At 44.5% G+C, this 27,164-nt stretch overlaps 1 protein-coding gene across 6 annotated transcripts in view; it reads left to right on the top strand.

The window, feature by feature from the left end:
• The window catches only part of LOC127000431 (teneurin-a-like), a 382,877-nt gene that overhangs the window by 171,843 nt on the left and 183,870 nt on the right, over nucleotides 1-27,164 (top strand). For all 6 annotated transcript variants that reach the window (XM_050864152.1, XM_050864150.1, XM_050864149.1 and 3 more), the window contains 3 exons: nucleotides 4,982-5,117; nucleotides 13,344-13,570; nucleotides 25,972-26,088. In XM_050864152.1, the coding sequence (XP_050720109.1) occupies nucleotides 4,982-5,117; nucleotides 13,344-13,570; nucleotides 25,972-26,088 (480 nt within the window). The remainder of the gene's footprint in view (nucleotides 1-4,981; nucleotides 5,118-13,343; nucleotides 13,571-25,971; nucleotides 26,089-27,164) is intronic.

Genomic DNA, 27,164 nt, shown 5'->3' with positions numbered 1-27,164 from the left:
AGGAGAACAGAAAAGGAGAAGACAAGAGAAGAGAGGAGAGAAGAGGAGAGGAGATGTATTTGAAGCTGGCACAGAAGACGTTGATTAGAGACAGACAGACAGACAGACAGACAGACAGACACAGACGCAGCAAAGCCAGAGAGCCACGGTACATAAAAACAACAGAGACACAGAAAAAAGAAATACCATGTCGACGGAAATAGCAAAGACAGCGAGTACAAGGCCTGAATGCTGAATACGTGGAACCACCAGTCCACCACCGCCACCACCACTTCCGCCCCCCACCACCACCAGCATCAATAACCAAAACTACTGCCACCAGCTATACCAGAACAACAGAAATAACAACAAAACAATAGTAATAGCGTCTTCAACAACAGGAAAGACTTAGAACAACGAGAGTAACTACTACCACCACCACCATTACTGCTACTACTACTTCTACTACTACTACTACTACTTTTACTACTACTACTACTACTTTTACTACTACTACTACTTCACTACATTACACTACACTACACTAAACTAAACTATACTACTACTACTACTACTACTACTACTACTACTACTACTACTACTACACTACTACACTACTACTACTACTACTACTACAAAAGTGTAAGTAGTTAAACGTAAGGAAGAGATTAAACATAAAAAAGAAAAGTTTCCGGAATTACTTAGGAAATCCAACGTGAATTAGACATGTTTTTGAGAGAGAGAGATGGTGGCAATTGTGTCGATGGTGGTGTAGGTGATGACGATGATGATGATGATGATGGAGGTCGAGAGAGACTGAGGAAGGAAGTGATGGTGTGGTGGTGGTGTTGGTGGTGATGGTGTTGACCGTCAAGAAAGGGAAGTTTAGAAATGGTGGAGGTCATGGTGGTGGTGGTGGTGGTGAGGGTCTTAATGGTAAAGGATTTGGAGGTGGTGGTGGTGGTGAGGGCGAGTCCATCTGGAAGGTAACAGGGTTAGACTCCGTGGCTAGGCCCGAGGAAGGCATTTGCCGTTCACTAATGGTATCAGATTCTCTCTCTCTCTCTCTCTCTCTCTCTCTCTCTCTCTCTCTCTCTCTCTCTCTCTCTCTCTCTCTCTCTCTCTCTCTCTCTCTCTCTCTCTCTCTCTCTCTCTCTCTCTCTCTCTCTCTCTCTCTCTCTCTCTCTCGTGAGTGTAATTATTATCATAACACGCTCCATCAGGCGACTATTAATCATTTGACTTTCATATTAAACATTACCTTCACCGCTAACACACCACCACCATTACCACCAGCGCCACCACCACCACCATCACTAACACCACCTGGCAATCTCATAAATTCTGTAATAACTGTCTAATGCATTCCCTTGTCATTATCACTTTTACCATTATTATTATCATTATTATTATTATTATTATTGTTATTATTATTATTATTATTATTATTATTATTATTATTATTATTATTATTATTATTATTATTATTATTATTATTATTATTATTATTGTTGTTGTTGTTGTTATCGTTCGGGGTTTGTTGGTCGAGTGTCAAAAGCCTGAGCGCCAAGGTTCGAACCCCGCTCAAGTCCTGAAGGGCATCCGGTCAACCTTTGCTTCTAGGGACACCATAGAAAGGAGAGAGAGATTCTGTTTTTGTTTTATTTATTTTTTTATCACCATCTCCACAAATCCACAACACCACCATCTTCATCACCACAGACACCATCACCACCAACCCAAATACCATCACCACCACACCCACCTAACATTCACCCCCACCACCATTACCATCCCATCCTCAGCACCATCACCACCACCATCATCACCATTCCTCACCACACCATCACCACCGCAATCCCATCACAGGCGTCCGCTGGAAAATCTAACGTGGTCCCCTGCCACCACGCAGCGCATTTTAAATTCATGGGCATTATATTTTTATGTATTTTAAAATTGTATAAGCCCTTTGGTCTCCGGAGGGCGAGGCTGAGGCAGAGGAGGAGGAGGAGGAGGAGGAGGAGAGAAGAGGGGAGAGAAAAGGAGGAGGAGGGACGGTAAAATTTGAGGGCACACCGTTTTCTCTTTCTACTGTCCAAGGGTTTTTTCCTCCTGAAGGTTAGAGAGGGTCAGACGGAAGCCTCACTGTTACCCTTATGTTGCTTCAAGGTGCATAGGGGGCGCTGCAGGTGATCCGGGTGCCCTAAATCACCCTGGAGGAGCACCCAAGGAAATCAGAAGCCTTAGGACCCACGGCACGTAGGCGGGCAGGCGGTGAAGGGTTGAGGTTTGCCGCTTCCGGGTTTCTGTTTCTCTCGCTAATTGGGTTAACGTGAGTATTTTTAATCGGCATCGCGTGTCCGGCCTCCCGCTGCAAAAATGGGCTGGTTTTCTTCATTTTCCTTCCTTGTCCCTCACTCTCCTTCCTTCTTCCTTTCTCTTATTCCTTTCTTCCTTCTTCTTTTCTCTAATTATCTCTTCCTTCTTCCTTTCTTTAATTCCCTTTTTCTTCCTCTTCTTCCTTATGTCTTTCTCTATTACTCTCTTCCTTCCTCTGCTTCCCTCTTCCTTTCCCTAATTTTTTATTCCATCCTCTCCTTCCTTCTTTCTTCCTCTCCTTCCTTCTTCCTTCCTCTCCTTCCTTCTTCCTTTCTCTTCTTCTTTCTTCCTTCCTCTCCTTCCTTCCTTCCTTCTTCTCAACTTTACCTTTTTAACCTTACCTATCATTCCTCTGTTTTTCGTCCCTCTAGTTTCTCCTCTTCCAAGTATTCGTTTTTTTTTTTTTTTTGAGTCTCGTGCTTTTGTATTGCTGTCAATGCTGTTGCTTGTGTTGGTGTATCTTTTCTTTGCGCATTTCGATGTGTTTAACTTTTTAATCCAAGGTAAATATGTACGGTGTGTTGGGTCTCATTAATATATATGTTGACTAATCAGTTTCATGGTACAGCGTGAGGGATATCCTTTGTTTATCACTTATTGAAGGTGTTTAGTCAAGGTCCTCTTTGTCTTGTTCCGCTGATTGATAGGTAATTGCCAGGTGTATTTGCTTATAATTTACCTGAAGGTGTTTCGTGACGTGGAAATCCGTGTGGCTCTTCCTGACTCTTGCTTCACCTCGCTGCGTCTTTGTGGTTGGTGTTCTCCGACGCTTCCACCTCTCACGTCAACTATTTTCAAAGGCCATAAAGGAGAGCAGTCGAGTTCTAATGAATGTTTTTTGGTTATTAGTTCAGAAGAATAGTCAAACCACCACCAGGGTCATATAAACAGCCCGGGAAAGCGCAAAACTCCTAGGAGATCCGTGTCAAACATGTGTGCTTGGACGCCGGAATGTTTAAGAATATGACCCTAGACATATCCCTCAACCCTAGAACACTTAGTTGATTAATTAACTAAACTTTGCACTCCATCCGTATCGCTGATCCGCCTTACACATTGCTCGAGTCGCGTTAGATGCATCGACTGAATGACACGTTATATCAATCAATCAATCAATCAATCAATCAATCAATAGGAGCATACGCCGGGGTCGCGTTGCCTCGTCCACCCTATACGACGGGAGTTCCTCCGAGCAAGTCTCCATGCCGGCAGGCGCCCTTCTCATCCTGAGTACTCCCGGCAGGATCTGTCGACTTGCTCAATACGTGAACTCCGTGGGCGTCCTTACAGAAAGAACCCAGTGAGCAGGGTCGGCTTCTGGGCAGCGTGCCACATGCCCGTATAGCCGGAGTTGGCTCTGATGGACTACGCGGGTAATAATATTTTGCCGAATTAGTCTCACGGAGTAGTCGCCGGTTTGACAAAGGCTCATTCCAGACCCTAGAAGCCTAGATAATGATTTCTTCCACTCTTTTGCTCTCGTCATGTTTGTGAGTTCCGGGGAGATGAGCTACGCGTTTTTTTTTAAATATTTTTCCGCTTATGATTGGCATCTGTGGATGCCTAGGTGCCTCTCCTTGCTTTGTTGTTCATTAGTGTGTTTTAATCCTGTCCGCACCGTGACTTTCGCAACGGTTCTCGCATTTATTAATTCCGACTCGCTTTTAATTTCGAGCGTGTTGCCGCGCGTCGTAAATATTCCTTTTTTTGTATTCATAACCTTCACAAGAATAAATATTTTTTTTACTACCACTACATATTAAAAATTCTTATTCGGGTTTAGTTTAGGGTACATTGTAGTGCGATCTCAGTGGCCTTTTTATTAAATTCCTAAGTTCTGTGTAGTTTGATCTGTGCGCGGCGTGACGCTTTATTAAATTCTAACCTGAGAGTGAGTCGAGGTGCGTGGCGCGGCGCCGAGACAGTTTCTTGATTAAACTCCGCGTCGGGAGCGGCGGGGCGGGCCGGGGCGGGGCGGGGCGCTGGGCCGGTGGTTTTTAGTGTTTGGAGACTAATTTCAACGGAGGGATGAAGAAACGCGATACTTATACTCATTTAATTCTGAATCCGAGATAATTGATATTTTGTTTTAAAGTGTTATTAGATTTTCCTGAATTATATTAAAACCGATGTTATTATAAAAAAAAATCATTAACTGAGCAGCAGCCATGCCAGCCTTGAGATACTTGCTGTTTCCTTCTCAAGATAATTGGTGAGATTAAAAACTGTATTTGTTTAGCGATTGCACCAAAGTTAAATAATGTAACTGTATCCTGTAATATTGCACCCCTATTCACTTACATTCCCGCAGAGTACATCATATGTGTAATTCGAATGTTTGGCCACAATAGACAGATAGGAGGCTTCAGTCATGGATTTTTTGAGCAGCTTTAGATTATAACATTTATGCCCCTACTGAGTATTGTATCGTATTGCACTGTATTGTATTGTATGTCCTTTATGTACAGGCAGAGAGAATTTGGCAATGTGGCAGTAATCTAATTTTTATTGTATCGTATTGTATAACATTGTGTTACCTCTATTATGTACAGGCAAAGGTAAGTATGAATTGTCCTTTTCTTCCTTTACAACCTACTAACCTCCTTCTCCTCCGTCCCTTCAGAGTACTTGATGAGCGGCAGCAGTCCCCGGTACTGCAGCGGCACGGCCCCCAAGTCCCCGGCAGGAGGCGGCGGCCCCATGCTGTACGGCACCACCCCGACGCCCGACTACCTGTCCGTCAATAACTCCCAGCCCAGGTGAGTGTGTGGGTGTGGGTGTGGATGTGGGTGTGGGTGTGTGGGTGTGGGTGTTCTCTCCTCCGTACACTTTTTTTTATTTGTTTAAAGCCTTTCCTATAACTGCTGAAATATGAATCAGTCGCCCAAACATGAAAATCCTTTTTATTAATACTTCCGACTTTGATACATAAACAAAAAATCCTTCAAATCATTCTTTCTAGTCATATTTAACACTTTTTTGTATCCAGGAACTTTCTCTATGTGTCTTATGTGTCTCAGAAATACAGACTTTTAACCTGTAGTATTTGTACTCCTATTGCCCTACCTATTACTCTGATCTGAATAATAATAATAATAATAATAATAGTAATAACAACAGTAACAAGGCGACACAAGTACAAAACATCCCTCTAGCCTCGTGAAAATAGCTCAGAAAGGCATAGCAACGCGCGAGGAGGAAGGCTTTTGGTATGGCAGCGAGGCGAGGAGAGGATGAGGAAGTGGCTTAGGGCGGCGGCGGGCCATAAGCGGGGCCTCGGGGCTTGACTACTGATAAGACCCGAGGAGAGCTTTCACCGGGGCCACGAGAGGGATGGAGGAGGCGGGGCGGCGAGGGGTGAGAGGGGCAGGAACTAAGGCAAAGGAGGGGAAGGGAGGGCAAGGACTAGGGTAGAGAATAGGGGAGGAGGGCAAGGAAGGACTAGGGCAGAGAGGGAGAGAGGAGGGCAAAGAAGGAATAAGGCAGGGGAGAAGGGAGGGCAGGGTTGGGATATCGACAGCACCACCACAATCATCATCATCATTTTCTGTGTCTCTGTTCGTCGTTGCTACTACACGGAGACAAAGGAGGCGAGATCGGAGTATTAGTTTGGCAGTGGAGTATATGGACAGCGGGAGAGGCCAAAGGAGAAGGATCAGTGGAGTCCGTCGAGGGGAGAGGGTTACGGCACACTCACTGTTGCTAAATACTCGGTCACGGATGGTTTAGGCTATAGAGGAATAGTAAGCGAGCAGGTTAGTGGAAAATACATGTTGCATGGAGACGATTTGAGAAGTAAACACACATAAACAAACCATAAGATGAACGGTAAAGGAGAGAGAAAAAGAAAGAGAGAGACCTACTTGGAGATTTAACACACACAAAAAAAACACGTGTTAGAAATTGTCTACCTAACCAACTCTACCAAACAAAGCTAGAAATAAACACAAAGAAAGAAAGAGAGAGAGACTTACAGCCGATTTAGTGGAAAAAAAAGTACGTGTTACCAATTGTCTACCAAGCCAACTCAACCAAAAACAGACAAGGAAACAAAGAACAAGCACACATATAGGACTGGTAAAAGGAGAGAGAGGCAAGGAAACAAACACACACAAACACTGGAAGGTTAATAGAAAAAAGAAAAAACAGAGACCTACACACGACTTATTAAAAAAAAAAACTTATGAGCAATTGTCTACGAAACCAACTCCACCAAAACAAACACAAACAAACAAGCAAACTCAAAACCGGTAAAATGAAGGCGAGAGAATGGGAAAACAAAGAGACCTACACCCAATTTAACAAAAAACACGTGTTAGCCGTTGTCTACTAAACCACCTGCACCCAAACATTACCTCGGCGGACCACGACCAGACGCGCCTTTCTGCCCTGAGTTGGCACTGGCATTACCGGCGTCTGGAGCAGCGGCTGGCACTCGGGATGGCGGCTGGCTCTCTGCTTGGCACCCGGCTAACATTTGTACTTCCGTGATGGCACTCATTAAAACTCAGCATGGGAACGACCGCCGCATTATCCCTCCCTCATCCAGAGCCGCTAAAACCCGCGCCTTCTGCTGCTGCGCCTTGCTTCCTAAAGACAATGTTCGTGCCCAGGCGCTGCTCGACCCTCCTTCCGGCGCCTCAAGACCCAGAATCCCTTGCCTCGATCTCTTGGGGGAGTCAGGCAAGAGTAATCAAAGAGAGCTGTTTGGGGAAATTGGTCTCGCTATCTGATTCCAGCGTGTAGGCATTTGCATTTTCTCAAGGTGATGGTGAGGGCGAAGGAGAGGAAGGGGAGGGGAGGAGCAAGGCTGGGGGTGGATGGAAGGATGATGAGAGGGTCGCAGGAAGGTGGTGACATCCTGCACATCCTACACGGCCTTTGGGACCAGCGGTGTGTTCTAATATCACGGTGACTTGCCGGGAATCCTTCAGGGAACTTAATTATTATCGTGTTTTGGGAATGGAATGTTGCCCAGCGTGGAGAGGAGAGGCGCGTGGAGCCCTCTGGCGGCGGGGGGAGGAAGTGACGCTGATAAATGTCTTAGTCCATGTGTGTGAAGAATTGGACCTGAATATTGGATAGCTTGGGACGACGAATATTTACGACTTCTTACATGACAGAGCATTGGAGAACGTGACTGTGTTAGAAAGTAATAAGCTGCGACATAAATGGTATAGTTTATGTATTGGTGCGTGAAGAATTGAATGCGAGAACTACGTAAGATCTCGTGGATATCTCCCTCCCTCCCTCCCTGGCCGTTCACACAAATCAAAATGCAACCTCATAAATGCGATTCCAACCTTTTACTAAGAGAATCCACCGCCATTATGATGCAAAGCAATTCAAAAATACATGGGACTTCTTTTTTCTAGAAAGAAACACATTAAACTCGCGATCAAAAATATTTCTGAATTCATCCATCTTTGTGCCGCCTCTTACAAACGCACCATAAGCATCATCATCATCATCATCATCATCATCTCCAGCATCACACAGCATCCCTTCGTCAAACCAGAAGTCACACGATATTCACCTCCGAAGAACTCGAACCCCCAATCATAAACTCTACGTAACACAATCATCCTTTCACCACATCACACTAACACGCCACTACCCCCCTCACCCCCACCCCCCTTCATCTCCCGCCCCCCAGCATCCCCAGGTCAATGAATGATGAGACGGGTCATTCACCTCCTCACTGCTCACGTCGTCCTCCATTCAAAGGCTTCCATTCACCAAACAGGGAAGGCCCATTAAGGTTGTTTAGGAGGGTGATTCACTGGTCTCTGCCTCGTGATTCTGTTGAGCCGCGCAGTCAGTGTATCGCCGCCCCGCCTGAGGGTTTCAAGAGGCGAGTAATGAGCGGCGGTTGTCTGTGGCTGGTGCTCCGTGACTGGCTGGATGTGGTCGGGACGTGAATTGGAGTTGACGTTTCGGTGGTTGACTTGAATGTGTTTTGCTGTTGTGGTGGTGCTGGTGGTGTGTTGGTTGTCCATTTCCGGTGTTGATGGTGTGTTACGTGTACGGTGTAGCTGATATATAATCCCACATACTCACGCACGCACGCACGCACAGGTAATCATAGTAATTGAGGTGAAAATATCAGCGACAGGACAAACCGACAACGATGAAAATTATTACGAAAGTGCAAAAGCGAAAACGATGGAAATAATAACGAAAGTAAAAAATATCATCATTGAAGTTCTTTATTTAGGATGTTTTGTTGTACTCGTCTAGTCATGGCATACATATACATATCATTGTAAGTCATATTAACTATTCTCTTTTTTTTTGCTTGTGGTAGTGTGTGCGATAATGGCAGTGGTGATGGTGACCCTGGTGATGACAGTGTTGACAAAAGTGGCGGTGGTGATGATGGTGATACAAGCGATGGTAGAGGATAGGTTGGTGGTGATGATGGTGATACTAGCGATGGTAGAGGATAGGTTGGTGGTGATGATGGTGATACAAGCGATGGTAGAGGATAGGTTGGTGGTGATGGTGGTGATACAAGCGATGGTAGAGGATAGGTTGGTGGTGATGATGGTGATACAAGCGATGGTAGAGGATAGGTTGGTGGTGATGGTGGTGATACAAGCGATGGTAGAGGATAGGTTGGTGGTGATGATGGTGATACAAGCGATGGTAGAGGATAGGTTGGTGGTGATGATGGTGATACTAGCGATGGTAGAGGATAGGTTGGTGGTGATGATGGTGATACTAGCGATGGTAGAGGATAGGTTGGTGGTGATAATGGATAAAAAAAACGGTATTCCTGGTCTTGGTGTTGCAGGTGATGACATTGGTGGTGGTGGTTGTAGTGGTGGTGGTGGTGGTAGTAATGAATGATTGGGTAAAGGTGGTTGTGGTCGTGTCCTTAGTCATGGTGGTGGATATGGTTGTGTTTCAGGTGATGGCAATGTTGGTAGTGATGGTGGTAGTCGTGGTGATGGTGATAGTGTTTGTAGCAATGGTAGTACGTGTCGGGGGAGGGGGGAGCTAAGAGGGGGGGGGCCTCCACACCGCTAACCGCCATGGTCGCTGTGATTAACATTCTATGGCCATCTTCATAATTGAATTACTCGCGGCAGCTTCCCATATTAGGCTATCAGAGGCCATTTGGGGTGATCAGGTCACTTTATCACCCCTTTCCTCCCTCCCCGCCGCTTCCCTTTCCCTCCCTCCCTATCCCTCCCATTTCCCTCTGCCCATATCGCTATTTGCCTTTTCCTTCCCTTTCCTCTGACTCTTCTATACTTTGCATTTCTCTCCCTCTACCTTTCTCTCTTTCTTCCTCTTTCTTTACTCCGTATCGCTACTTCCCTTTCCTTCCTTTCCCTTCCCTTCCCTTCCCTTCTCTTCCCTTCTCTTCCCTTCCATGTCCTTCCCATCCCGTCCCTTCCTTTCCCTTCCCTTTCTTTCCATCCCCTTCCTTTCCATTCCCTTCCCTTCCCTTCCCTTCCCTTCCCTCCCCTTCCTTTCCCTTCCCTTCCCTTCCCTTCCTTTTCCTTCCCTTCCCTTCCCTTCCCTTCCTTTCCCTTCCCTTCTCTTCCCTTCTATTCCATGTCCTTCCCTTTCCTTTCCTTTCCTTCCCTTCCCTTTCCTTTCCTTCCCTTCCCTTCCCTTCCCTTTCCTTCCCTTTCCTTTCCTTTCCTTTCCTTTCCTTCCTCTCCTTTCCATGGCTTTCCCTTTCTTTCTCCATATTCTCCATTTCCCTCATTCCTTACCTCTATTTTTTTCTCATTTCATTACGCCATTTTCCTTCTCATCCATATCATCACTATTTCTATGTCACTGTAACTCTATTTATCCTTTATCTCCTTCCTCATCTTACCTTTTCTTCCTTCCTTCCATTCCTGTCTCCTCTTCTGTCATTTCTTTTTCTTTTAATTTTTCTATCATTATCTTCTATCATTCCTCTCTCCTCTTCCTTCCTTTCCCTGCCTCAGTCTCTTCCATTCCTCCCCCCTCTTCTATCATTTCTCTTTCTTTCTCATTCTTTAGATTCATTTTATTTTATCATTCCTCTCTTCTCTATTTTCCTTTCCTTTCCCTGCCTCAGTCTCTTCCTTTCCTCTCTCCTTCTTTCATTTTCTTCTGTCATTCCTCTCTTTTCTGCTTTCATTTCCTTTCCCTGCCTCATCCTCTTCCATTCCTCTCTCCTCTTCTATCATTTTTCTTTCCTTCCCATTCTTCTTTCATTTTCTTCTGTCATTCCTCGTTCCTCTTTTCGTTTCTTTTCCACGTCTCAGCCTCGTCCCTTCCCCTCTCTCCCTTCACCCTCCCTCCGTCCCTCCTTCCCTATCATATTTTTTTTTCCCTCCATCCCTCCGTAACTTTTTCCCCATCCATAATTTCCTCCTTTTATTATCTCGCTCCCCTCCTTCCTCTCCGTCCATCTCCCTCTATAAATCCCTTTTCCTCCATATTCTTCTCCCCTTCCGCGCCCAACATGCCTTCCTCCTTCCCTCCATGCCTCTCCCCCGACTCTCTTTTTTTTATTTCACTTTTAACTTCATTTTTTTTAGTTTCCCCTCTTCTTTCTCCTCCTTTTTTCCCCTTGTTTTGCCCATCCCATCTAACTTTTTTTCCAGTTTTTGTATTTTTTCCCCTTTTTTCCTTCATTTTTTCCTTACCCTTCCCTATTATTTTAACCAGTGCTCTCTTGCTCTCCCTCTCTCTCTATCTATCTGTCTATCTCTGTCTATCTATCCACCACAACACACAGCAAATTAATCATCACCACCTCCAACACATTATTTTCGCACCCTCCAAATTGATCCACTTTTTGTACCTCCTCCTCCTTTGTCCTTCTCCCCCCTCCCTTCTTTTATGTTTTCCCGTCGGGGGGCGCTGAAGGACTCACTTGAACCTCCTTCGGTGTCGCCTTCCTTGGCTTCGAGTGTTTACCGACCTCGTGGAATGCGCTCTTCTTCCCTTTCTCTTGTCCCCGGAAGGTTCGATGTCAGGGAGTTCCTTTTTCATCGAAGTCCGTTGTCGAAGAGAGGACGAGGGCTTCCGAGAGTGTGGGAAGCTGCGATTAAGGGCAGACTTTTGCAACTTTTTCTCCTCTTAAGCCTTAGCGGTGTTCTTGTGTCTGAGAGAGAGAGAGAGAGAGAGAGAGAGAGAGAGAGAGAACAGGTAGTGGGGGTGTTTTAAGACTATGAAGGCGGCTGTGAGTGGATTCATTTTAGAAAAGGGGAGAAAGAATACGGAAAGAAGGTCTATAAAGGAAATTAAAGTGAAATAAAAGGAAGGATAGGAAAAAATATATAATAGACCACGACACAAGAAACTACAAGAGGCAAACCAGACCAAAATAAGACCAGACCTTAACCAGACCAGCGTTTTTTTCTTTATTCTTTTTTTTTCTCGAACTGCATTCCTTACTGTAAAAATAATCACTAAACTAGACCAAATTAAACCAAATCAAGGAGACCAGACCAGACCAAGCCAGGGGGAAGGCAGACCAGGGAGGGGGTCGGCCTAGGTATATCACTATCCGATAGGCCCCTAAACTCGCCCAAAGGAAGGCTCTCCCCATTGTGGTTGTCGCTCCCAACAATATATTCATTACCCAACTTCGTCCTAACTTCTCCCTCAACTCCCTCACACTCGCGACTTTCACCAAAATTATCACGAATAGTAGTAGTGGTTGTTATATTAGTAGTAGTAGTGTTAGTAGTAGTAGTAGTAGTAGTAGAGAGGTCACCCTTATCCTTCCCTTCTTTTCATTTTCCTTTCTCTTTCTTCTGCTCCACTTATCCTCTTTTCTGTATCTCCTCTTTTCCTTTCGTCCCTTGTCCTTCCTTTCATCTCATTTGGTTCCCTTCCTTTCCTTTTTTCTCCATTTTCCTTCATTTTCTTATCCACGGCTTTTCATCTCTTATCTTTCTTCTCAGCATTGTCTCCTATCCCTTTCCTTCCTTTGTACATTCATTCCTCTCCTTTCCTTACTCCCTTCTCGTTCCTTCTCGTTCCTCCCTTCTTTCTTTCATTTCTTCCCTCATATCTCTTTTCCTGGTATTCTTTCTCTTTCCTCCTTTCCCTCATTCATTCCTTCTTTCAGTTAATCCCTCACATCTCCCTCCAAATGTACCTTTTCTCCCTCCTTCCTTCCTTCTTTCCTTCCGTCCTTCCTTCCTTCCTTTGTTATTTTCTTCCCTCGTATCTTCCTCCCTATGTTGCCTTCACCCCTTTCCGTCCTCCTCCAGGCAACCATTATTATTCAAAAGGAAGACGCATCAGTACATGTATAATATTAAAGAGAAGTAGCGAACACCTTATACCCTAATATTGCACATTCATAGCTTAACCCTAACCGTCTCTTTCCTTCCCTCCCCTTCGCAACCCTTCCCTTTCCTTTCCTTCCCTTCTCTCCCCGCCCTTCCTTTCCGTTCCCTTTCCTTCACTTTCCGTTCATAGCATTCTCTAACCTTCCCTTTCCTTCCCTCCCTTCCCTCTCCGTACCATCCCGTGCCATCCCATCCCTTTCATTCCCTTCTCTTTGAAACCTTCCCAGGCCTTCCCTTCCTTTCCTTTGCCTTTCCTTCCCTTCCCTTCCCTTCCCTTCCCTTCCCTTCCTTTCCATTGCCTACCCATGCCATTCCATTCCTTTCCTTCCCTTCCCTAACCTTCCCTTCCCTTCCCTTCCCTTCCCTTCCCTTCCCTTCCCTAACCTTCCCTTCCCTTCCTCCCCAACCCTTCTCTAACCTTCCCTTCTCTTCCCTTCCCTTCCATTCCATTCCCTTCCCTTTCCTTCTCTTCCCATGCCATCCCATCCCTTTCCTTCCCTTCCTTTCCCTTCCCTAACTTTTCCAACCCTTTCCTTCCATTCCATTCCATTCCCATGCCATCCCATCCCATCCCATCCATTTCCTTCCCATCTCTTCCCTTCCCAACGCTTTCCTTCCCTTCTCTTCCTTTCCCAACCCTTTCCTTTCCTTCCCTTCTCTAACCGTTCCTTCCCTTCTTACCTTCAGGCTGCTGGGAACGCTCGGCTCTCAGAAGGGTTCCATCGCACCCGGCGGCGGCCCCCTGACGCTGCCCGCTGTTCGGAATGACTTGGCGCTGGGTTCCGCCGCCTCCTTCTCCGGGCGCGGCCTCCACCTGGGCAAGACGTGGCGGGAGAGGTGCTCGTGGAAGTGCACCTCAATCGGCCTCATCGTCCTGTGCGCCATCCTCACCGCCCTCGTCGCCTACTTCGCTGGTGAGTGTTCGGGGGTCTTGAGTTGATTTTGAGTTGGGTATGTGTGTTGCTGATGTGCTGCGTGTGTGTTTAATGTTTTGAGTTGCGTTGCGTGTGTGTGTTGCTTGTTTTAGAAGCTGTTGAGGTGAGTTGAGTGTGTTTTCGATGCTTTTGATTTGTGTTGTTTGCGTTCAGTGATATTAAGTTGAGTTGGGAGCGTTTTTGATGGTGTTGTGTTGAGTTGCGTGTCATAATATCGTCTTTGAAGCGGCACTTTTGACTAAATTTAACGAGGCCCATTGTCTGTATTTCCTCCTGCTTATGACAACGCTTTCAGGAGGGGAGCATAACGTCACTTCTCCATTCAATTTCGACCCTCTTTCGGCTACTCTCTCATCTATTCGCAGGAGCAGCGCCAGCGGTCTATTTTGTGTCCACTTTCATATCGCCCTTGAGCTGCCTCCTTTCTGTAAAATAAAACACAATTGCAGTCTTGGCTCTGTGCTGACGTAGGCAACACCCGAAGTTCTGAGAAGCGACACAGGATATTACTAAGCTCCCAGCACTGGCGCGAAACATAAAGGAGAGTAGACACGACACGCTCACAGTATTATTCGAAAATAAGGAAGGGCAGTATGAGAGACAGCAAGACACAAAGATACTGAGCACCGGAAGGACACAATTCTCCTACCACTGGAAATTCTCGTGGTGTAGGACTTAACGTTGTGTCTCCTTAGCACTGATGCAGAATATTAGACTTACCTCAATATCCCGCCACTTGACGAGGCACGCAACACTTCCAGCACCAAGGGACTGTTCATGGCGGGGACTGTATCCTCGGCTCGCTGTCCCGCCGTGTCCCCGTGAAGGTGCTGGCGGGGCGCGCACTCCCTATCTCTCTTGAACACGGCAGGTTAGGTAAGGTTAGGTTAGGATAGTTTTGTTCTAGGAGGCGTCATATGAGGTAGTTTTAAGTGGGAATCACAACGAGAGTATTTTCCAGAACACCCCGTGGTTAATTCCGAAGCTACACCCGAGTGTCTTCATTCAGGGACCCGTAGAGAGATTAGGAAAATGCTGGGTGGGCGGGGCGGGGCGGGGCTCGGGAGGGTGATTAGCGCGGGGCAGCGAGCAAACAGTCATTTAGCGGGCCACTCATAAACGTGATTTATCGGCGCACCTTTGCCGCCGTCACGGTAATTTGTTATTCGTCATGTCCGACGGTGACGTTATTGCGTTTTAATTTGAATTAATTAACATCACATTGAATACTTCCATTAAACGCGAGTGTGCAGCAAGACATTTGCCGGCGCCGTGCACCGAGGCATTAGTCTGATTAATTAAACGCATTACAGGCCAGATGTAATGGGGTGGAGGCTGGCTTAAGTTACTCCTCCCCCCTCATCCCTCCCCCTCCCTCCTTTCCTTGTTCACGGAATGCATCTGTATTATTGCGAACATGTCTTACACTAATATCTTGATTCATTTTACTCTGGGATCCAGTTCCGAGCATATATGTTCTAGACATTTGATGATTATGAAGGAAGATAATGTATATACATACTACATATACATACCGAACATGCAGACGAATGCTACCACAGGAAGTCATTGTCCGCTGTGAAGGCGGTAAAGAGATTCAGGTCTTGAAAACGCGAGTGGAGGGACGTCGTTTCTAAAGAAGGAAAGAGGGTCAGGGGAAGGGCGTCGAGGAAGGAACAAGGAAGAGAAGGAAGGAAAAAGGCGAATGACTGAGTCAGCGAGGCGGGCGAGAGAAGCAAAGAGAGAGGAGGCGGCGGAGGAGGAGGAGGGAGACGGAAAGGCGAGCCCACCTAATCATGTTTCAAAGACGAGTCATTGCCTTTGTTAGACGATAACGTAATAAAGACGCAGAGTCCCGCGCGTCGCCTCGTCTCCGGCCCGCCTCGTCTTCTTCATTATCCACTCCTCTTTTCTCGCCTCCTCCTTCCCCCAGGCTTCCACCGGCCCGGCCTCAACTTATAATTGTTTTCGCAGCAGTAAGAGGAGAATGCCGAGCCAGGCCGACGCTCTCCCCTTCCTCTTCTTTCCTCTCTTCGTTTAACGTCCTTATTTTCCCTTATAACCGCCCCTCTCCCCTTCTTCATTCATTCTTATCATTCAACATCCCTATTTTCCTGCTTTTCCTTCTTTCTTTGGCGTCATTTTTCCTTATGTCAACCCCTTTCCCCTTTTTCTTCTTCCTCCTTTTCGTTTAACCTCCTTATTTTCCCTTATATCCGCCCCTCTCCCCTTCTTCATTCATTCTTATCATTCAACATCCCTATTTTCCTGCTTCTCCTTCTTTCTTTGACGTCATTTTTCCTTATGTCACCCCCTCTCCCCTTTTTCTTCTTCCTTCTTTTCGTTTAACCTTCTTATTTTCCCTTCTGGCCGCCCCTCTTCCCTTCCTTAACACACGTACCCTCCAAACACCTTCAGGCCCAGGTAATGAACACACGTGGATATTTTCTCCTTCCCAAGCTCGAAGGTGGCACAGGACAACACTAGGAAGGCGCCTTGTACCCCGCGCGGCCTCCAGCAGCGATAATCAATGCGGGAATTGAGTTTGAATGTGATTGCCTCCCGCAGCTCTTGTGATCAACGTCAGTGTAGGACCGGCGGGGAAGGACGAGGACGTGCTGCTGCTGGTCCTTCTTGTGGGTCCTTAATAAGCTTGAGTCACGCTGCTTCTTGCCGTAGAGCGAAGTGATGGTGTGATGGAGATTGATAATGAAGAGAGAACTGACTATTTGACTATTCCTGTTATCCTTGGCTTGATTAGATGATGTTTTGGGTGCTTTCTGTCTATCCATCAATCAATGTCTGTCTATCTAACAATCTATCTATCTATTATCTCCCTCTCCCCCTCCCCGCCACACACATACTGCAGTACATTTTAAAATCATTTCTTTTTTATTTAAAATTACGTTATTTTTTATAAACTTCGTATGGGAAAGATTGTTCATTTTCTCTCCTTTATTATCATGTGTTTCCTCTCCCTCTTTTTTTCCTGTTCTTCTCCTTCCAAGTTTCCTCCCTTTCTTGCTTTTCCTCCTCCTTCTCCTCTTCCTCCTCCTCTTCCTCCTCCTCTTCCTCCTCCTCCTCCTCATTCTCGCCATATTTTTTTCCTCCTTCATTAAATTCATTCTAACCTCCTCCTTGCCTCGTTCCTTCTACGCCCACACAAACACACACACCTAAACACACACACACAGACACACACACACTTGCATTAAGGTCTTCTGATTTTATCTCGCACTAATGACTTCAGGTGTGTGTGTGTGTGTGCGTGCGTGCAGGTGTGTGTGGGGGGGGGGGGAGGGGGGAGGTGACCTGGATTGAAGTCGTTTCGTTTCCGTGACCTTGTTTTTAAATGTCAGCAGCCGTGAAAGAGCCCGTGTTAATTGCTCTGCGTCCATTATATACTTTTCCGGAATTTATGCCCCGGGAATTATATATACACACATCGCCCTTTTATGCATCGCTGGAATCAATGTTGTAGCGTCCTGGCTCTAGTTAAATTTATTTGTTCGTTAATATCGTGTCGGTTTGGGTTATGTGCTCGGAATTATTACTATTATTATATCCAGGTTTTGTCCATTACGGAAATCCATGTTGTATCCTGACTTGGTTATTTTGTTAGTTAGTTAGTTTGTTGGTTAGTTTGGTGTTGGGTTTAGTGTGACGGATTTGAGCACCGCCGCCACCAGCTGTAGTTTATGCCCCCAGTATTACCTTCACTTAGTTTGTATTTAGTTTTGTTAGTTTTTTTGGATTCCTTGTGCATCTCTTTCCGTCCTTCTTCACTTTTTTTTCCTGCACGTTTTTTCCCCTCCCTTTCTCTACTTCTCTCCTTCTCACATCGTTTCCACTCATTCCTCTGCCCTCTCTTTCTCCACTTTCTCTCCCTTTCTCCCTTTTCTCTCCTCACATCGTTATCCTCTCATTCCTCTTACCTTTATTTCTCCACTTTCTTTCCCTTTTCTTTCTCCCTTTTCTCTCCTCACATCATCATCCTCTCATTCCTCTTTCTCTTTCTCCACTCTCTCTCCTCCTTCACTTTCTCCCTTTTCTCATTGCCATCCTCTCATTCCTCTATCCACTCACCTCCTCCCTTCCTTAACTCTCACACCTAAGCCTCACCACTCATGAAACTACTGACCCTCTCCACTTCCTCCATTCTTCCCTCACTCCACTCCCTTACCTGCCCCTCACCTCTTGTACTTAATGACCCTCCCACCTGATGTCTGCCCTCCTCACCTTTCCCTCGCATCACCTTAGCTTCTCAGACCTCTCACTCCACTCACTCGATTCCTGACTCTCAACTCTAAAAGCCGCCTCAGCAATCCATGCATTCACTCACCCTCTCTGCTTTCTGATTCGTGGTTGGGTGATTCTTCTGTCTCTTGAACTCTCAGTCTTACCTGCCCCTAGTCTCTCATAACGTTACCTGTATATACTTCATGGTGACTCCTATCGCTCCTTCTATCTCTCTCTCCTTGTTTGATATTACTCTTCCCTCTACGGTTCTTAGTCTCTTGTTTGTAATAGTCTTTGCCTCGCCTTCTCTTCTATTGTCTCTCATAACCTTACCTGTATATACTCCAATGTGACTTATCCCTTCTCTCTCCCTGTTTGTTATTGCTCTCACTGCCTCGTCCCTACATTGTCTCAGCCTTTCCCTTCCTTCTACAGGCTCTCTCTTATGCTTACTTGTATATACTCAAGTGTGATTCCTCCTTCCCTTAGTCTTTGTTTCTTATTGGTATTGCTCTCATCGCCTTCTCCCTACACAGTTGTATTTGTTCATCTCTTTCCCGTTGTCTTATGAAATCGTACCATATTTCCCTCTGTTTTAGCCCATTTGACTTAACCAGAAACATCTCAAGTATAGGTTATTGCTATTATTATTATTATTATTATTATTATTATTATTATTATTATTATTGAATACATTAAATTTTAGCCTGTCTTCCTTATTGTCTAGTCATTATGTTGTTGTTTTTTGTCTTATTGTGTATGTGTTGTTTTATTATTATTTTCCTTATTATGTTATTTATCCTTATTTTTTTACAGTATTTTCATGGTCTGAATCTTAGCCTCTCTTTCACCCTCTCTCATTATACGTATTTCTATTCATATTTCTATTCATTCCATCAAATATTCACACACTTCCTCTTTGTCTACCTTTGCGTTATTTTCACGTTCTAAATCGTAGCCTGTCTGCCTCTCCCCCTCTCTCATTTTACCTTATTTCTATTCATTCCACCAAATCCTCACGTTCACTTCCTCTCCACGTATCACTTTCTTCACACATTCAATCATCGCCGCTCCCTCCTCTCCCTCCCACATACACTCACTCCCCCCCCCACAAATATTCAATCTCAGACCCTCCCTTTTTACACTCACTCCTACACTACCTTTCATCCACGCTGCTTCCCCCACCCCCCTTTCCCCCCCTTCAACATATCCAACAGTCAGCGAAACTCTTCAGGAACTCGAGATATTCCTCCTTGAGTTTGCGTCCCTCTCTGTGTGCTCTCCCTCTCCCTCCCTCTCTCTCTCAAGTTCTCCTTAGACACCCTCTCTCTCCCTCTCTCTTTCGTGACGATTCAGCGCTTCTGTGATATATATATAAAAAATGCTCCTTCCGTCTGGGCCTCTGAATACTGTGATGAAGGGTCTTGAAGGGTCTGCTGGTCTCATTTCTTCGTGTTATGTGGCCGCGGGTCTTCGGTTGTCTAGATGAGAAAACTTTGTAAACTCCATAGTCCCCCCTGCCATCCCGCCACCCAGCCGTCCTCTCTCTCGTTTTCTTCGCCCCCATCGCTTCCCGTCCTCCTTCTCGTCCTTCGGTGGGCCAGGGAACCGCCAGCACCACGGTTTTTGTTGGATTTAGGAGCCGAAACAAAAGTGGAATATGGTCGTCACTCGGGAACTTTTCAGCTTCTTCCTCCTGCTTCCTCCTTCTTCCTCCTTTCCCTCTCCACACACAGCCACGGCCACGACTTTCCACTTCTCTTTCCCTCTCTTTCTCTCTGCTTAATTTTCTCTCAACCTGCCCTCTCTCGTCCTCCTCCCTTCCCTTTTCTTGTTTCCCTCCTTTTCTCTCTTTCCATATTTGTTTTCTATATTGGTTTTGTGTTTTCCTGGCTTTCCATCTTTCAATCTTTGTTCTTCTATATTGGTTTTGTGTTTTTTCCTGGTTTTCTGTTTGTCAATCTTTCTTTTCTACCTTGTTTTTCTTGGTTGTCTGGTTCTAGTTATCTTTGTGTTTCTGTATCTCTCCGTCTGTGTCTCTGTATCTATCTGTCTTACCTCTCGATTCACTTACATTCACCTTTACATAACTACACTCAAGTACAAACAATTGAAAACCATAAGACCACTCTCAGGTCAAGGTATTTTAGAGAGAACATCCGCTTCAGCCTTACCTGTCCAACACCTGGCGGCAAACACTCGTTACCTGTGATTGTACGTAAGTCCATATTATTCAACTCCAAGTAAGGCCTTTGTCCATCTATTTCCAAAGGCTCCCGCGGATGTTGTCAGGGTTTCCATTGCTGGTTTCCTGAGCCTGGCGATCGTTGTGGAAGGCTTCTGCGCAGTGAACGGGGAAAAAACACTGATGACAACCTTACGTAGCTCCTCTCTGGCCTTGAAAAAACGTTCGTAACAGGAGCCACAAACGTTTGATAATACTCGCGTTAGTCTCGAATTCCCGTTCAGGTGGAAATACACGGAAGAAAATTTGACCAGGTGTTTTAGGTAGCGCTGAGTGAGTGGCTGAAGTGGTTTAGTGCTCTGGTATGTGTGAGTCTGTGTGTGAGTGTGTGTGTGTGTGTGTGTGTGTGTGTGTGTGTGTGTGTGTGTGTGTGTGTGTGTGTGTGTGTGAGAGAGAGAGAGGGAGCGAGAGAGAGGGAGAGGGAGAGGAGAGGTGTGGCGTGGTCGAGAGGGTTTAGGTCTGTCATGCAACATCCTCGTCGCAGCTGCTCCTTCCCACGCAATCCTCGACATAACAGGAGCTCAGGACGAAGAGAGGGATGAGGAGGAGGAAGGGAAGGAGGACGAGAAGAGGAGAAGAGAGCGGGAGATGAAAAGAGAGGAGGAAGACGAGAAGGACATAGGAAGGGAGGTCTAGAAGAGGAGGAAGAGAGGAAGAGAGGAAGGGAAGAGTACGAGGAGAGATAGGGAAGAAGTGGAAGGAAGGACACGAAGCGAGGGAAGGAGGATTGACAGGCTGGCAGTTCGAGAGTCCGACTTGGAGGAGGAGGAGGAGGAGGAGGAGGAGGAGGAGGATATAGGGATTACCTGAAGGACAGCAGGTGCGTTCGTCTACAGGATTTGAGGCTTTACCTGACAGTCGAAATTATTATCATTATTATTATTGGTAGTAGTAGTAGTAGTAATAGTAGTAGTAACCTCTGTATCATAAACGTAGAATTATGTAAACTTCACGACAAAAACTGGTTCTCTGACTTTTTTGTATTATTATTATTTGCTTAAGACGTTAAAATTTCCTCTCCATCATAATTCGGTCATCACATCAATTTCCTCTTGCGTTAAAATCCTGAATTACAAGAGAGAGAGAGAGAGAGAGAGAGAGAGAGAGAGAGACGAAGAGATTTGTTTGGACTTCGCTCAGCAGTGTTGACAGATGGTTGTCCTCTCATCATAATTAGAAGGTGCAGGTGATAGTGGTTCGGGGGGGCGGGTAGTGGAGGTGGGTGGCAGGGTGGTAGGGTGGTGGCGGTGGTGCTGGTGCGAGAGGTGGTGGTGATGATTATGATGAAAGACAGAGAAAACACATCCTTTAATATTTTCTTCGCGCATCAAAAATAAAAATAAAATAGAAAAAAAAGAGAAGATTGTCAGGTAAAGATTGAGCATTTTGAAAGCTCTGGATTGGAAAGAAAAATAAGATAAAGAACTGTACTAAAATCATGAAGACCAACAGAAGAATGAAAATCAAACGGATACTTCTCCTCACGTGCTTAGCTTAGAAGTAACACTGAGAGGAGGAGATGACCCAAAATTAATGCAAAGGAAAATTTACCCTAACGATTCTAAACAAAGAGGAGAAACAGACAAACAAAAGAAGAATGGGAAAAAAATGAACATGAATATGCCTCAGTAACCTTAGACAGAAACCTCTATCATCCATTCCAAAACCTTATTACGTGGAAAGAATTGAATTTAGAAGAAACCTTAAATTTTACATCCCAAAACCTTATCACGTTACAAAAATCACCGAAAGAAAATAAATAAAAAAAAGAAAGAATCCACCCAATTACAAAAATCTTATCACGTTAGAAAAATAAGCTTAATAATATAAATCAAAGCAAGAAAAATAATCCACCCGACTACAAATATCTTATCACGTTACAAAAATCAGCGAAAGGAAATAAATCAAAATAAGAAAGAATCCACCCAATTACAAAAATCTTATCACGTTAAAAAATATAAGCTTAATAATATAAATCAAAGCAAGAAAAATAACCCACCCAATTACAAAAATCTTATCACGTTAAAAAAAATAAGCTTAATAATATAAATCAATGCAAGAAAAATAACCCACCCGACTGCAAATATCTCATCACGTCAGAAAATGGAGCTCAGGAAAATATATAAAAGTAAGAAACACAATCCACATGACTACAGCCCGAAAAAAGACTAAGACTCGACAGCTGAGCAAATAATATGAAAGCACGAGACACACGAGAACATAAACCCAATTAGGATGACAAATTACCTGCCACGGGAACAAGCCACCCACCTGCAGGACCCGACCCCCGAAAACCTTATAAGACACACCTGGGGGGACTGGTGGGCAGGTAGAGAGAGGATAGGGCAGGTGGAGTAGGAGGAGGGGAGAGGTAGACAGGTGAAGTGAGAGAGAGAGGAATAGATAGACAGGCAAGGTAGGAGAAAGGTGTAAATGGACAGGACGATCAGAGGGGAGGGAGGAACAAATTGACAGGTAAGAGAGTAGAGAGGGATAGATTAATATATTTGGGAGAAAGAGGGACAGAAGCATAGGTAATGGAGGGGAAGGGACAGTGGGGATATAGGAAGGAAAGGAGGAAAAGACAGATGGAGGGAGAGCTGGACAGATGGACAGTAAGGGAGGAGAAAGGTACAAGGGAAAAGAGAGGGAAAATATGGACAGGTGTGGGAGAGAAATGTTAGTAAACAGGTAGGTAGGGGACGAAGGAAAGACAGGGAGACAGATTTTGGAAGGGAGGAGAAAGGGTAAGAGGAACAGGTGAAGGGAGAGAGGGAAGGAAAGCGGAACAGAAGACAGATTTTGGGAGGGAGAAGAAAGGGTAAGAGGAACAGATGAAGGGAGAGAGAGGAGGAAAAAAAAAACAGAAGACAGATTTTAGAAGGGAGGAGACTAAGAGGGGAACAAGTAAACAGGTAAAGAACAGGTGAAGGACAAGCTCTTTTCGTGGTTCCTTCACTAGGTGGCGTGCATAACAAGCTGAACTACTCGCCATGAAAACTTAATTGGCATCTGTCCTCCTAAGTCTCCCCTTGAATACGTAACGGGGCAACAAAGGGCGATATACAGGCCTTCCGGAGCGACAAGGACGGGAATCTGCTTGAGCCGCCTAAACTAAGTGGTCCTTACGTGTAGGGGATGGCTGGGGTGAGGCTGAGAGAGAGAGAGAGAGAGAGAGAGAGGGAGAGGGAGAGGGAGAGAGGGAAAGAGAGGCTTCACGCTGGTCAGGGCGGGAGGTGGAAGGCTTCACGGACTTTCGATTTGGGACTTTAGATTAGTCTGTTGGTGGTGCTTCCCTCTGCCCCCCACCCCCCAGTAGCCCCCCAACCACCACCACTACCACTACCACCACCACCACTACCACTACCACCACCACCACGACCACCACTATGACCAACACCACCACCATGACCACCACCAACACCACCATGACCACCAACACCACCATGACCACCACCACCACCACCATGACCACCACCTACACCACCATGCCCACCACCAACACCACCATGACCACCACCAACAACAACAACTATAACAACAACACTAACAACACCTTCCCTACAATTACACAGTCGCTATCCCTTCCACAACCATCCTTACCACCACCACCACCATCACTACCACGAACAACCATCATCACCACCACCAGCTACAACACCAGTGCCCTTCTAAACACCGTCACTACCACAACCATTATTATCACCACCAACACCACCACTAACACTAACACCACCGTCAACACCAAAAACAGCGTAAACAATAACAGTAATAACGGCAATAATAGGGTTTCCTCCATTGTGACTCCATCCGTCTATACAAAATATATATTGATAACCACAAATGTATGAAATGTGTTGGATATGAATTACTGTAACGTTTCAAAAGCAATATTCGCCCACAGTGAGGTAGAATATATATGTAGGTTTTTTTTTTGTGTGTGTGTTTGTGTGTTTGTGTTTGTTTCATTGCGCTTCATCACATCGCTCGCGTTATAATGAAATTCGCAAAACAATGTGAATATATTTTTTAATGCATCAGGGAAAAAAAAAGTAATGAAGGCAATCAATATGAAGGCGAAAAAAAACAAATGACATAATGACCACATGCAGCAAAATAAAAACTAGTCCCTCTCGCATTAATAAAAGTAATAATAATAGTAAAAATGATAAAACAATAATAGTAATAATGTTAATAAAAATAATAATATAGTAATAATGATGATAAGAAGAAGAAGTAGAAGAAGAAGAAAAAGATGAACAAGAAGAAGAAGAAGAAGAAGAAAAGAAAAAGAAGACAAAGAAAAAAAGAAAAAGAAGAAGAAGAAGTAGAAACATGATAAGAATAACAAGGATAAGAAAAAAAAAGAACAGTAATAACAATAATAATAGCAAAAGTAGAAATAATAATAAAAAATAATAATAAAAGAGGAAACTAGAAAACAAAAGCGATCCGTCGGGGATATTTGTGCGGTCTCTACTTATTTCATTATTTGTGGTGTTTTCTGGCTGCGGTCTTTCCCCTCTGATTGGCCGACCTGCGGGACACCTGAGAGGCTTCGCAAGGGGAGCGGAGATGGAGGACACGTGTGCGGATTGGGTGGAAAAGGATTGGAAAGTGGATTAGGATGAAAGTGATTGGGATGAACGGGTTTGGAGGTGGAATGGGAGGAAGAGGATTGGTAGGTGGATTGGGAGCAAGGTTATAAAAAGGTAGATAGGGGTGGGAGATGGATTAGGGTGAAGGAGAGTGTGAAGTGGATTGGGAGGAAAGTGGTTGGAAAGTGACTGAAGGAAACTGGTTGGGAGAAAGGTGATTGGAAGGAAGGAGACTGGTGGAAAAGTGATTGGGAGATGGATTGGAAGGAAGGTGACTAGAAGATGGATTTGGAGAAAAGTGATTGAAGGTGAAGTGGAAGGAAGATGATTGGAGGTGAATAGGAGAGATGATTGAAGGTGAAATGGGAGAAAAGTGATTGGGAAATGGATTGGGAGGAAAGTGATTGGAGGTGAAGTGGAAGGAAGATGATCGAAGGTTTATTGGGAGGAAGATGATTATAAAAGAAGAGCGATGCAATGTTCACTTAATTATCACATCAAACCTGAGCTATGAATGCGATACAATACGACTGATGACAAGATTTAAGTATAGCGCTGAAGATAAGAAATAAATAAAAATAAACAAGAAAGGAAATTTTGAAGTAGAAGTTTCAGTGCCTCAAAAGAAAAGAAAATACTGAAGCCGAAAAGGAAAGATAGTTTTTGAATTAATGCATAAGTTAATTAGAATAAGATATACGGGACGAATATTCAACTCTATAAACAAATAAAATAATAAGTGAGAGAATATTAAAAAAAGAACTTACCCCTTAGCAAAAAAAAATAATAAAAATAAAATATGAAATTCGCCACCTTTCCTGGCCATATTTTCCAGAGTATATAAACACTTTTAATATATACATTTTCAACGTTATTTTATACCGCATTTACCTCCATATTTCGTATTTATCACACCTTGTTACTGACGATTCTTTGACATCTATATTCGATTTTTTTTATTCATCGTTTTACATTATTTACTATCCCATAAATATGGTCTTGAACCTCTCTATTTTTATTTCTATTCACCATGTCTACCATCATACTGCTGCTTTCATTCCTTATCCTTATTCTTATCTACCATACTGTGTACTAATCTCTATATGCCAATTCTTATTCTTCATTATATCTACTGTGATTAATCCTCGCTTTACTTCTACATTTTTTTTTTCTATTTCACGTTATTTTTCATTCTGTTGCTTTGATTCCTCTTTACCGTTCCTATTTATCCCACTTTTTATGCCGTATACTGCTTTTTCTGCTTGTATGTTAACCACTTTCCATTCTTCTATTTACAGCCATGGCGAGCCTGGACAGCGGCACGAAAGGCTGCATCGTGGTGGAGGACGCGGCCAAAGTCATCGCCAAAGGAGCGGATTCGAACGACGCAGAGACCACGGCCCGACCCACTCAGAGTAAGTCCTGAAAATATTATCATAAAACCTTGGTGATTGTCCCCGTGCGGCTGTGCTTTATACCTGCTGTTGGCGAGGCTTCCCTAGGGGCGCCGGTGAAGGAGGAGGAGGAGGAGGAGGAAGCGGAAAGGTAGGATCGTTGCAAAGGTCAGGATTTAAAGGGTGAATATTGCGTGTGTTTTCAAGGGGATGCGCGTCTCATACCGTGACCCCTGACTGCTGTTTTCTGGTGTTTTCTTGTGGTGTGGCGTCGTTGGCGTGAGGGTTGCCGGTTAGGGAGGAGGAGGAGGAGCTGGTAGGAGGGAATGAAAGGGGTCGTTATGTTGATTACTGTGGTTTCATGTCTCTTCGTAGGGGGTTTCATTAGACTATATTAGCGTTGTAGTATAAGTAGTAGAAATGTAGTAGTAGTAGTAGTAGTAATAGCATAATAGCAATAGTAGTAGTAGTAGTAGTAGTAGTAGTAGTAGTAGCAGTAGTAGTAGTAGTAGTAGCAGTAGTAGTAGTAGTAGTAGTAGTGGTTGTGGTAGTTATTGTTATGTTGCCTCAGCAGACACTCCCTGAAAATTCTCTCCTTCGACTGTCTTTTGTCTTCTCCTGTAAATAGAAAAAAAGAAACAATATAAACGAATCTCAAGTTATATATTAGAAAGGCTTGATTACTGAAGCCATTTAAGAGATAGATCAGAATCGCAATCAAGGTTATTTCGACTTTCCAACCAAAAACACAACAAAAAAAACATGGATTCTAAAAGTTCATAATCAGTTTAAATAGAAAATTATAGAATGTAGAAGAGAAATAATAATACTAACAGTGACTTCCCCGTTTATATTTTCTTTTTAGCTTCACCGAAATTACGACACGATCCATAATTTTAATCTTCAACCGTAAAGTTCCTCGTATGTTTTTATTTTCTTTGTATAATTAAATCAGTGTTTGCCGTCACTTCCTACCTCCAAACACACACACACACACACACACACACACACACACACACACACACACACACACACACACACACACACACACACACACACACACACACAATTTAATTTTCTCAAGTGTAAAAAAATAT

Source organism: Eriocheir sinensis, chromosome 18 (assembly GCF_024679095.1).
Source record: "Eriocheir sinensis breed Jianghai 21 chromosome 18, ASM2467909v1, whole genome shotgun sequence".
Taxonomy (NCBI): domain Eukaryota; kingdom Metazoa; phylum Arthropoda; class Malacostraca; order Decapoda; family Varunidae; genus Eriocheir; species Eriocheir sinensis.
This window is presented reverse-complemented; position numbering and strand designations above follow the sequence as displayed.